We start from the raw sequence: 12,964 nt of genomic DNA on the forward strand, positions 1-12,964 counted from the left end.
CCTTAAAAACAAAAAAGAATTCACTCCTTGATAACTCCAGATGACTGAGGAGTTACCATTATCTAGAACAGCCATGCCCACCTAAGCATCTCTAAATTCCTGATGCCCCTGTAACATAGAATTCTTATTATTCAAAAAGTGAACTCCTATTCACCTGGAGGAAGCCTAAAATGTCATTAACTTGGTCAAAACACACTTTCAAAGAACCTGGCATCCATGAAAGAGAAAAATAAAAGAATGAAAGGATTAAAGTACTGAGGAAGAAATCACAAAGAAATTGTTATAATAATAATAATAATAATAATAATAATATGAAGTGCTATGAAAAAAAAGCAAGTTTCAAAACAATAGAGAACTGAAATGCATAAATGCCATAATATATATTTATATCCTGTATATGAGGCCCCTAGAATCATAAAAAATGCAAAAAATTCACTATTAATAACTCATTCTTAAATTGCTCCCTTAAAAATCAAACTGCCCCTCTGTTGGAAACCACTGATCTAGAAATATTACTGTATATAGTCCTAGCAGTTATTCTGAATAAATTTATTTGATAAGAATGTTTTTCAAATGTGTTCTGAATTGAATTACTGGAATGCAGGAAAAAGTTCTCTAAAAAGTGAATTAACCACTCAAAGCCACTTTATCATCTATGTAGGATATAATGTATAACACAATTCTAAATACAAATTTCAAAGACAGACTAATTTGCCCTTTAAAGTGGAACACTATCCTATACAATAAAAGCCTAAAATGCAAAATGTCCACTTGACTGAGAGTTCGACTGGGAGTTCAACCACTCGCTCTGACGTGCGCTGGCCACAAGGGTATGGCATGGAACATGGTGGGCGTAGGCAACGCCACGCTGGCATTGCCAGCCCCGATGGGTCCTAATGAGCGCAGGATGGTAGAGCAGTTAAGTGAGTGGTGCCAAGCCAAAAGGGGTTCGAATGGGGCCCAATCACTCCGCAGACAGCAACCAGCAGCAGCAGGACAGCCACCTGGCTCCCAGGTGATGAGGGAGCTGGGCTGGGAGGCTCATGACTCAGGGGGAGGTGGGTGTGCAGGGGCTGGGGCAGGTGCTGCCTAGTGCCCAGAGGTTAGCTGGGATCTGCCCTTCCACGCCAGATGCTGCTCACACTTTGATTGTTGGCCAGGCCTAGGGACAACACCTGTGCACGAATTTCGTGCACCGGGCCTCTAGTAATTCCACAAATGTGGGTCCGAAGTAAAAAAAAAAATTTAAGGCTTTTATTTATAACGTGGTAAGACCCAAATTTCTGTAATCCCATCCACAATCCTCACTTTTCTAATGAATTAAACTAAATTTTTATTAGGAAGCCACTAAATTTTAGTTAAGAAGTTCAAAATAAACTGGTAAAGAGGAAAGTCAGAGTCATGCAAATTATGAATAAAGATAACAAATAAACAAACATGAAATTAAAAAGTACAGTTCACTTACTGCAACACTCTGAGGTTTTACTACTGGTGGCCCAGGTAGTTCTTCTGAGTCTGGATGGTTCCAATGTCTGGCATTATACACAGCTTTTGTAGGAGACTATAGAAATGAGAAAATGGTCAACTGTTTCCATATTTTGCATCCTTATAAAACTGTCTCATTTCATAAAATAAAACTCATAATGAATAATTTAAATGCATAAACATATACCCTAGACCAGCTGTCACCAACCTTTTGGACCTCACGGACAATCAGTGGTCCACGGACTACTAGTTGGCAACCACTGCCTTAGAGCAGATAAACAGTATCTAGCTCATATTCCCACTATGTACCCATGCCTATGGCAGACATGGAGTCACTGTGACATTCTCCCACGAAATTGATAATCAGTGCTCTAGAGCAGTGTTTCCCAACCTTCTCTCATGATGAGAATCACCTGGTGGAGTTGTTAAAACACAGACTCCTGAATCCCAACTAAGAAGTGCTAAACTAGAATTTTTGGGAACATATAGGTAAAATTGTATACTTAACTAGTGCTCTAACACAGATGTTATATACAGAGCACTAAGTTAGGTATGCAATTTTACCTATATGTTCCCAAAAATTCTAGTTTAGCACTTCTTAGTTGGGATTCAGGAATCTGTGTTTTAACAACTCTACCAGGTGATTCTCATCATGAGAGAAGGTTGGGAAACACTGCAGTGTTTGGGTTAGGTATGCAATTTTACCTATATGTTCTCAAAAATTCTAGTTTAGCACTTCTTAGTTGGGATTCAGGAATCTGTGTTTTAACAACTCCACCAGGTGATTCTCATCATGAGAGAAGGTTGGGAAACACTGCTCTAGAGGACAACTATTAACAATCAGGAGAAGAAAGTAAACCTCTTGTCAGGCTTGTGCTAACTTATTAATCAATGTAATTAATTCAATATGTTCTTTATTCCTCATGCTACTGATTCATGCCCCACATTCTTCCAACCATAGAAATGGGGCAGGATTAAGTGATAAAGGCCTATATTCATTTAAGTGAAACTCAGGGTCAGATGAGTGCCATCATTCAAAAGTTTTCAAATTTTATAAAGGTAAATATTGTACATATGCCTGTTATAAAAACATAGAGAGGTCTAAAGCAGTACTATGTAATAATATCCATGATTTCTACTGCAAAATTTATACATATTTACACTAAAGAGGATATTGTCCCAACTCAGTTTAGGGTACTTTACTGGCAAATCAATTTACTATAAACAATGAAAAAAAAAACTTTCAGTTTAACATTCTTTATTTCAGAATTGAGAATAAAGAACTGTGAACATGTATAATCAAATCCACAGGATAAAACCTGTATAAAATGAACATATCAATTATTCCAAAGGAAACTGATTAAATAAAGACCAACATTTTGCCCATCCTTTATAAATGTTAAATTTTGATCTTTAACCTTCAAATAAGTGGTTTTAATCTCGTTAGAGATTATAGAATTATGATGATTTATGTGTTTTCAGTACTAATACAAAAATAAGAGTACAAGAGGAGAAACATACAAGATTGGCCAAAAATCTACATAAAAATATTACCCATCTTCCCTTACAAGCTGCAATGAACTAGCATATATGAAATTAAGCATCAGACATAGTTATCTTTTTATACAAATACTAGAGGCCCAGTGCACGAAATTTGTGCAGCGGGGGGAAGGGGATGGTGGTGTCCCTCAGCCCAGTCTGCACCTTCTCCAATCTGGGATCCCTCTCACAATCCAGGACTGCTGGCTCCCAACTGCCTGCCTACCTGCCTTCCTGATTGCCCCTAAGCGCTTCTGCCTGCCAGCCTGATCACCCCCTAACCACTCTCCTGTCAGCCTGATTGATGCCTAACTGCTCCCCTGACAGCATGTTTGCTCTTAACTGCCCGCCCTTGCAGGCCTAGGTCCCTCCCAACTGCCCTTCCCTACAGGCCTGGTCCTCTCAACTGCTCTCCCTTGCAGGTCTGGTCCCTCTCAACTGCCCTCCCCTGCGGTAGCCATCTTGTGTCCACATGGGGGCAGGATCTTTGACCACAAGGGGGCAGCTATTGTGTGTTGGAGTGATGGTCAATCTGCATCTTACTCTTTTATTAGGATAGAGGCCTGGTGGGGGCCAGTTGGTTTGCCCCGAAGGGTGTCCTGGATCAGAGTGGAGGTTCCCTTGGGGCTTGGGGCGGCCTGGGCGAGGGGCCTGTGGTAGTTTGCAGGTAGTTTGCCCAAGTGGAGGCCCTGGTATCTGGGGTTTATTTATATTCAACAATTTAAACTTTGTAGCCTGGAGTGGAGCCAAGCCTCCTGCTCGCTCCATGGCTGTTTCCATTTCTGTTTGGATTTGTTTACCTTCTATAATTGAAACTTTGTAGCCTTGAGGGGAGGCTTAGGCTGGCAAGGGCAGGTGGAAAGCTTGGCTTCTTCCGTTGCCTGGGAAACCCAAGCCTCCCTCCTGCTCTCTGTGGCTGTAGCCATCTTGGTTGGATTTATTTGCATACTCGCTCTGATTGGCTGATGGGCGTGGCTGGTGGTTGTAGCAGAGTGGTGGTTAATTTGCATATCACCGTACTCTTTTATTAGGTAGGATTATCTTCAAATTAACCATGTTATAACATCAAGATTGCAGTGTAGCCAAAACCTGTTTGGCTCAGTGGATAGAGGGTCAGCCTGCAGACCAAAAGGTCCTGGGTTCAATTCCGGTCAAGGGCATGTACCTTGGTTGTGGGCACATCCCCAGTAGGGGGTGTGCAAGAGGCAGCTGATCGATGATTCTCTCTATCCCTCTCTCTTCCTCTCTGTAAAAAAATCAATAAAATATATATTTTGAATATTAAAAAAAAAAAAAAAAAGATTGCAGTGTAAACTCCATAAGAACTGTCTGCTTTTTAAGGTTTTTTTTTGTTTGTTTGTTTGTTTTTAAGAGAGAAAGAGGAAAGGAGAGGATGATCTGCTGCCTCCTACTACATGTCCCCTATGGAGAACTGAGCCATCTGGACATGAACCATGACTGGGAAGCAAGCCTGCAACCGTTCAGTGCTCAGGACAATGCCCAACCAACTGAGCCACACTAGCCAGGGCAACAACTGGTTTTTAAAAGATAAAGCTTAAATTGATTCACATATTAAACGTGTTAGAAGATCTGCCAAGACCGGTTTGGCTCAATGGATAGAGCGTCGGCTTGGGGACTGAAGGGTCCCGGGTTCGATTCCGGTCAAGGGCATGTACCTTGGTTGCGGACATATCCCCAGTAGGGGGTGTGCAAGAGGCAGCTGATCGATGACTCTCTCTTATCGATGTTTCTAACTCTCTTTCTCTCCCTTCCTCTATGTGAAAAATCAATAAAATATATTTTTTTAAAAATGTGTTAAAAAATCTTAATGTTAAAAGAAATTCTACTATGAAACTTACATCAAGTAGAAAGTCTCTCATTTATAAACAGACCAATTATTCTTATGTAACATGTTTGTATAAAGTAATGGTGCTTTGATAATCTAAAAAGCAGTTTATGTACTCACACAATGACTTAACTAGGCCTCTTGAGACACAACAACATAGGCACTCAAGCATCCACCATATAATATGCTACTCGTCTATTTTTATTTTTATTTTTTTAATATATATTTTATTGATTTTTCACAGAGAGGAAGAGAGAGCGATAGAGAGTTAGAAATGTCGATGAGAGAGAATCATCGACCAGCTGCCTCTTGCACACCCCCTACTGGGGATGTGCCCGCAACCAAGGTACATGCCTTTGACCGGAATCGAACCCGGGACCTTTCAGTCCGCAGGCCGACGCTCTATCCACTGAGCCAAACCGGTGCCGGCATGCTACTCGTTTAAACAACCTCTAATACACAAACCACTGACCTGTGGAAAGAATAGGTACTTCAAAACTCAAAAACTTTCCTTTTAAAACTCACTGATTTTAGCTCAGTTAGTAGGAGTGTCATCCTTAGCACCAAAAAGGTTGCAGGCTCAATCACTGGTTGGGCACATATGGAAGGCAATTGGTCGATGTTTCCCTCACATTGACATTTCTTTTTCTCTCTCCCTTTCTCTCTCTCTAAAAATCAATAAAAACATATATTTAAACATGAATGAGTGATTGAATGAATGAAAGGTTATCTAGTTCCAGAGGTAACAAAATAGCATGTCAGGTCAAAGTTCTAAATTAAATTGACACCCTCCTAGTTAATTTTAAGTGGCAACACACTGAACAGTTAACAAAGTAGAGTTAGGAACCATAAGGTCTGGATTATAAGCCAGATAAATAGTAAGCTCTACTACTAATTACTAAACATTTTTCTCATCTCTAAAATGTGGTTAATAACAGTACCTACTGCAATGAGTTGTGAAGTTTAAATAAATATATGTAAGACACTCAGAAGAGTGCTTAAAACAATATGTGGTATACAAATATTATTATTGATAATACCAATGATAGTTATTATGTAATCATGTGCAATTCCATCTGAGTACAGCATCTTTATAAGAATATTAGAATATAATGGTCTACCCACCTAACTAAGAGACTGCAGTAAACAAATGGAATAACTGACACGAAAACACTTTAACATTTATAAAAAAGCAGACTGGGATACATTGATCTAACTCATCTCAAAAGCCACTGAATAATATCCCTGATGGATATAAATGCAAAATCCTCAACAAAATACTAGAGAAACAAATTCAAGAACACATTAAAAGGTTCATACTGCTTTTATTCAAAACAGTACTGTACATATTAGTAAAAGCAATTAGATAAGAAAAAGAAATAAAAAGCATCCAAAATAGAAATAAAAATTTCTCTCTAAAAAAAAAAAAAAAAAAAAAAAAAAAAATTCTTTATTCACAGATGACATGATCTTAGATGCAGAAAACTAAAGATTGCACATATAAAATTAACTTTTTGAACTAATAAACGTATTCATCAGTAAACGTTGTACAATACCAAGTCAAGATACAAAAATCAGGTTCATTTCTAATACAACTAACAAAAACAATTGAAAAGATAAAGTGAAATAAATCCCATTATAATTGCATCAAAAATAAAAAATACTCAGGAATAAACTTAACCAAACAAGGCCAAAGACCTGTATACTGACACCTACAAAATATTGTTGAAAAGAAACTAAAAATACAAATAAAAGGAAAGATATCCTGGATTGGAAGACTATATTGCTCAAAAGTCCATACTACTTACCCAAAGTAATCTATAGATTCAATGTATTCCTACGAATGGTATTTTTTACAGTAGTAATCAGAAAACAAACTTAAAATTCATATGGAACCACAAGCAACTTAAATAGCCAAAACAGTCTTGAGATAACAAAAAACTTGGAAGACTCACATTTCCTGATTTCAAAACATATCACAAAGCTACAGTAATCAAAATAGCAGGATACCGAGATAAAGATAGATATATAGATCAATGAAACAGAATGAGAGCCCAGAATCTACAGGCATATGGTCAAATGCTCTTCATCAAGGGAGCCAAAACAACACACTGGGGACAGTCCCTTCAACAAACGGTGCTGGGAAACTGGATTATACAAAAATCAACTCAAAATGGATTCAAAACTTACACATAAGATCTAAAATGGTAAAACTCCTTGAAAAAATACAAGAAAAGATACAGAACACTGGTTCTGGCAATAACTTCCTAGACATGACACCAAAAGCCCAAGCAACATAAACAACCATAGAAAAGTAGGTACATCAAACTAAAAGGCTGCTTCTGCACAGCAAAGAAAACAAAAGCACGAAGAGGCATCCCAGCCAGTATGCTCAGTGGTTGAATATCAACCCAGGAACCAAGATTCCTGGTCAGAATACACAATGTTTCTCTCATCAATGTTTCTATCCCTTTCCCTTCCTCTCTAACAATCAATAAAACATTTTTTAAGAGGCAACCTACAGAAAAGGAAAAAATGCTTGCAGATGATATATTTGTTAAGTGTTAGAAAATAGTTGACCCTAGGGGGACATCTATAATATTCTCAACAATAAAGATAAAATTTTTAAAAACATATTTTTATTGATTTCAGAGAGAAAAGGGAGAGGGAGAGAGAGAGAGAAAAAACATCAATGATGAGAGAGAATCATCAACTGGCTGCCTCCAGCATGCCCTCCAAAGGAGATTGAGCCCGCAACCTGAGCATGTGCCCTGACTGGGAATTGAACTGTGACCTTATCATTCACAGATCAATGCTCAATCACTGAGTGAGCATAAAAACAATTTTTTAAAGCCCTAGCCAGTGTGGCTAAGCAAATAGAGCTTCAGACTACAGATTTCAGAGTCCTGGGTTCAATTCTGATCAAGGGCACATGCCCAGGTTGTGGGCTCAATCCTCAGTAGGGGGCAAGGAGGAGGTAGCCGATCAATGTGTCTCTCTCTCTCTCTCTCTCTCTCTCTCTCTCTCTCTCTCTCTCTCTCTTTCTCTTCCTTTCCTCTCTGAAAGCAATGAAAATGTATTTCAAGATAAATTTTTTAAAAAGAAAGAAAACATAGTTGACCCTTAATCCATGTGGGTTTGAACTGAAAAGGTGTTAATATATGATATTTTTCAATAAACACAGTTTGGCCTTCATATCTGAGCGTTTTGCATTTGTAGATCCAGCCAATAGCATATTCAGTCTATGGTGGATTAAAAAAAACCAGTATTTTTGGATTCCCACTGTCGATCACAATATTGTTTTCAACCCACAGTTAGCTGAATCCACAGATGTAAAGTACAGACTATATATATTTTTTGAGTTAAAAATTATACACGTTTTTTTTATTTTACTTTATTGATTTTTCCAGAGAGGAAGAGAGAGGGATAGAGAGTTAGAAGCATTGATGAGAGAGACTCATCGATCAGCTGCTTTCTGCACAGCCCCTACTGGGGATGTGCCCGCAACCAAGGTACATGCCCTTGACCGGAATCAAACCTGGGACCCTTCAGTCCACAGATTGACGCTCTATCCACTGAGCCAAACTGGTTTCGACTATACACGTATTTCTGACTTGGGGATAAAGAGATGGTTAGTACTCCTAACTCCCATATTGATCATGGGTCAACTATAAAAGAAACTCTTAGAGTTTAACAGCAAAACAATAAGAAATGGGACAAGAACTTAAATTTCTCCAAAGAAGACATACAAAGGAACAGTAAGATTTATGAAAAGATGCTCAACATCATCATTAGTCATTAAGAAAAATTCAGGAGGAACCAAGATGGTGGCATAGGTAAACCCCTATACTTGTTGCTTCTCACAACCACATCAAAGTACAACTAAAAGACAAAATAAATGTCAACCAGAACCACAGGAAAGTTGGCTGAGTGGAAGTTGTACAACTAAAAGAAAAGAAAAAAGCACATTGAGACAGGTAGGAGGTGCAGAGGCACATGCAAAACAGGCTGACAACTGGGTGTGTTATTGTCTTTTTCAATAGGGAGCAAAATATAGCTCCCAATTGCTCTGAGCTCCAGTTCCGGGTGAGACTCTGGGGACCTAGACTCACACAGGGAGAAACCGGACTGTCTGGCATCAGGCAGGAACGTGAGAGCGGCTTTCTCTCAGAGGTGCTCACAGTTATCATTATTCCTGTGTGGGGACGCAGGATGCGAAGAGGCGAGGACCTCCCTTGTGTAGGGTTGATAGGCAGCCATTGCTGTTTGCTCCACCCTGGTGATTACCTGAGACCCTGTCCCACCCAATTTATAACCCCACCAAAGCTGTGTACAGCGGCTTTTGCATATGAATGGCCTGTCCTTTAGCAGCCTAAAACCTGACCAACTACAGGTGGATCAGAGAGCTCCAAAGCTTCCAAAAGAAGGCTCAACGCCTGGCAGCAGCAGCCTGGCTTGCTTCACAGCTGGGCCTCATCTGGGAACCTCCAAACCCCAAAGAGGAGAAATTTGCAGATCTCTCTGTGGCTCTTGCTGGGTGGCCTCAGACATTGGATGACTTTGCACCTCCTTGAAGATCCAAGAGCCAGTGCACCCAGTGGTCAGTGTGAAACCATACCAGATTACAACTCTCCAAATCCATAAGAGACACACTCAAGGGACACACTCAGTGAGCACCAAAGCCCCACTGAAGCAAGTTCTGCCCCATAAGGGTGTCTCCTGCACAGCAGTTCTTCCATTGTTAACACAGCTAGACCCCACAGCCAATTGGCCTGGAGGTCAATTCCTCCCAGTGATACCAACAACAATCAAGGCTTAACTACAACAAGACTGTGCACCCAGCCCAAAAATGGGTGCACCAAGAGTGTCCAACTCAGGTGATTGGGCCCTAGAGCACATCTAGCACACAAGGCCACTCTATTAACACAGGGAAGCAGCCAAAATGCAGAGACAAAGAAACATGTCACAAATGAAAGAAATGGAGGAAAGCAACTACTGGATATTCAGTTCAAAACCAGACTTATAAGGTTACTCAAGAATCTTCTAGAAACCTCTGAGGATCTTAGTGAGAATGCCAAAAATAAATAAATAAATTAAAAAAACGGACAAGGACCAGTCAGAAATTAAGCATACACTGACTGAAATAAAGAATAATATACAAAAATTGAACAGTAGACTAGAGGATCCCCAAAATCAAGTCAAAGATCTGAAATATGAGGAAGCAAAAAATACCCAACTGGAAAAGCAAAAAGCAAAAAGAATCCAAAAATATGAAGATAGTGTAAGGAGCTCCTGGGACAACTTCAAACGTACCACCATCCAAATTATGGGGGTGCCAGAAGAAGAGAGAGCAAGATATTGAAAGAAAACTTCCCATACCTGGTGAAAGAAATACTTACAAGTCCAGAAAGCACAGAGAACCCCAAACAAAAGGAATCCAAAGAAGGCCACACCAAGACACATCATAATTAAAATGCCAAGAGCAAAAGACAGAGAGAGAATCTTAAAAGCAGCAAGAGAAAAACAGTTAACTACAAGGTAGTACCTGTAAGACTGTCAGCTGATTTCTCAACAGAAACTACACAGGCCAGAAGGGAGTGGCAAGAAATATTCAAAGTGATGAATAGCAAGAACCTACAAACCAAGATTACTCTGCCCAGGAAAGTTCTCATTTAGAATCGAAGGTCAGATAAAGAGCTTCACAGATAAGAAAAAGCTAAGGGAGTTTTATCACCACCAAACCAGTATTATATGAAATGCTGAAGGGTATTATTTAAGAAGAGGAAGTAGCCGAAACCTTTTGGCTCAGTGGTAGAGCCTCGGTATGCAGATTGAAAGGTCCCAGGTTATATTCCACTCAAGGGCATGTACATTGGTTGTGGGCACATCCACGGTAGGGGGTGTGTAGGAGGCAGCTGGTCAATGTTTCTCTCTCATCGACGTTTCTAACTCTCTCTCCCTCTCCTTCCTCTCTGTAAAAAAATCAATAAAATATATTAAGAAAAAAAAAAAAGAAAAAAAAAAGAAGAGGAAGTAGAAGAAAAAGGTAAAGATAAAAATTATGAACAACAGCCGGACCGGTTTGGCTCAATGGATAGAGCGTCGGCTTGGGGACTGAAGGGTCCCGGGTTCGATTCCGGTCAAGGGCATGTACCTTGGTTGCGGGCAGATTCCCAGTAGGGGGTGTGCAGGAGGCAGCTGATCGATGACTCTCTCATCGATGTTTCTAACTCTCTATCTCTCTCCCTTCCTCTCTGTACAAAATCAATAAAATATATTTTTAAAAAAATTATGAACAACAAAGTGACAACAAATACATATCTATCAACAAGTAAATCTAAAAATCAAGTGAATAAAAAATCTGATGAACAGAATAAACTGATGATTATAATAGGATCAGGGGCACCGAAAGGAAGTGGACTGACAATTCTCAGGGGGAAGGGTTTGGAGGGTGTGGGAAGAAATTGGACAAAAATCTTACACCGATGGATGAGGACAGTGGGGTTAAGGGCATGGGGTGGGGTGTGAACTGGGTGGAGGGGAGAAAAAGGGGGGGGGGGGGGAAGAAGAACATCTGTAACAATCTGAACAATGAAGATTTAAAAAAAAAAAAAAAAAAAAAAAAAAAGAGCCGGAACCGGTTTGGCTCGGTTTGGCTCAGTGGATAGAGCGACAGGCCAGTGGACTGAAAGGTCCTGGGTTCGATTCCAGTCAAGGGCATGTGCCTTGGTTGCGGGCACACCCCCGGTGGGGGCTGTGCAGGAGGCAGTTGGTTGATGTTTCTCTCTCATCCATGTTTCTAGCTCTCTATCCCTCTCCCTTCCTCTCTGTAAAAAATCAATAAAATATATTTTAAAAAAAAGAAAAATGCAAATCAGAATCTCAATGAGTTATAAAATCCATTAAGATAGCCACTGTCAAAAGAACAGAAAAAACAAACAAACAAACAAACAAAAAACAAAATAAGTGGTGGCGGTCAAATTGGAACCATTTCCTTAAACTCTGTTAGTGGAATTTTTTTTTAATGGCTGAATGACATTCCATTATCCACTTGGACTTCGGATTATTGGAGCTGTTCCTGGCTCCTATCTTGAAGCCACACTTCTTTTTATTTCTTAAAATATATTTTTATTGATTTCAGAGAGAAAGGGAGAAAGAGAGGGAGAGAGATAGAAACATCAATGATGAGAGAGAAATCATTGATCAGCTGCCTCCTGCATGTCTCCCCACAGGGAATAGAACCCGAAACCTGGGCATGTACCCTTGAAGCTGGGATCCCTCAGTCTGCAAACAGACACTCTGTCCACTGAACCAAACAAGCTAGGGCTGTTAGTAGGGATTTAAATAGTGTAGCTATTATGGAACACAGTATGGAGATACCAAAAAATTTAAAAACAGAACTAGCACATGATCCTGCAATTCAACTCTGGGGTATTTATACAAAAGAACTGAAATCAGGATCTTCAAGAAATACATGCACTCCCATGTTCATTGCAGCATTTAATCACAATAACCAAGTGGAAACAACCTAACTGGCCCTCAACAGATGAATGGATAAAGAAATGTTACATACATCCATACACCAGAATATTATTCAACCATAAAATAGAGTATTATTCAACCATAAAATTCAATCCCATGCAACAATATGTATGAGCCCTGTGAACCCCGGGGCAGGGGTGGAGAAGGCAGGGGAAGACACCTACTAAGAAAAGCTCCTCTTGGCTAACTGGACTTAAATAAAGTCAGAAGCCGCCAAGCCAGTTTGGCTCAGCAGATAGAGCGTGGACCAAAGGGTCCCAAGTTCTGATCAAGGGCGCATACCTTGATTGCAGGCTCCTCTCAGGCCTGGCCTGGTCCGGGCACTAGAGGCAACCAGTCAATGTGTTTCTCTCTCACTGATGTTTCTCCTCTCTTTTACACTCTCCCTAAAAGACCATGGAAAAATATCCTCGGGTGAGGATTAAAAAGTAAATAAATTAGAAGGCTAAACAGCTATTTCTGCACAAGGGCCTCACATGCAAATCGCTCTTTGTGGAGAAGCCTCTTTGTTAACCTGCTGCCCCTACACTGCAGTTTCTGTCATCTGAGCCA

At 40.0% G+C, this 12,964-nt stretch overlaps 1 protein-coding gene across 4 annotated transcripts in view; it reads right to left on the reverse strand.

Annotated features, from left to right (window-relative positions):
- The window catches only part of WAPL (WAPL cohesin release factor), a 92,340-nt gene that overhangs the window by 32,545 nt on the left and 46,831 nt on the right, over nt 1-12,964 (reverse strand). For all 4 annotated transcript variants that reach the window (XM_084904134.1, XM_084904133.1, XM_084904136.1 and 1 more), the window contains one exon: nt 1,466-1,561. In XM_084904134.1, the coding sequence (XP_084760260.1) occupies nt 1,466-1,561 (96 nt within the window). The remainder of the gene's footprint in view (nt 1-1,465; nt 1,562-12,964) is intronic.

This window comes from Pipistrellus hanaki (assembly GCF_964339955.1).
Source record: "Pipistrellus hanaki genome assembly, chromosome: 14".
In the NCBI taxonomy this organism is placed as follows: domain Eukaryota; kingdom Metazoa; phylum Chordata; class Mammalia; order Chiroptera; family Vespertilionidae; genus Pipistrellus; species Pipistrellus hanaki.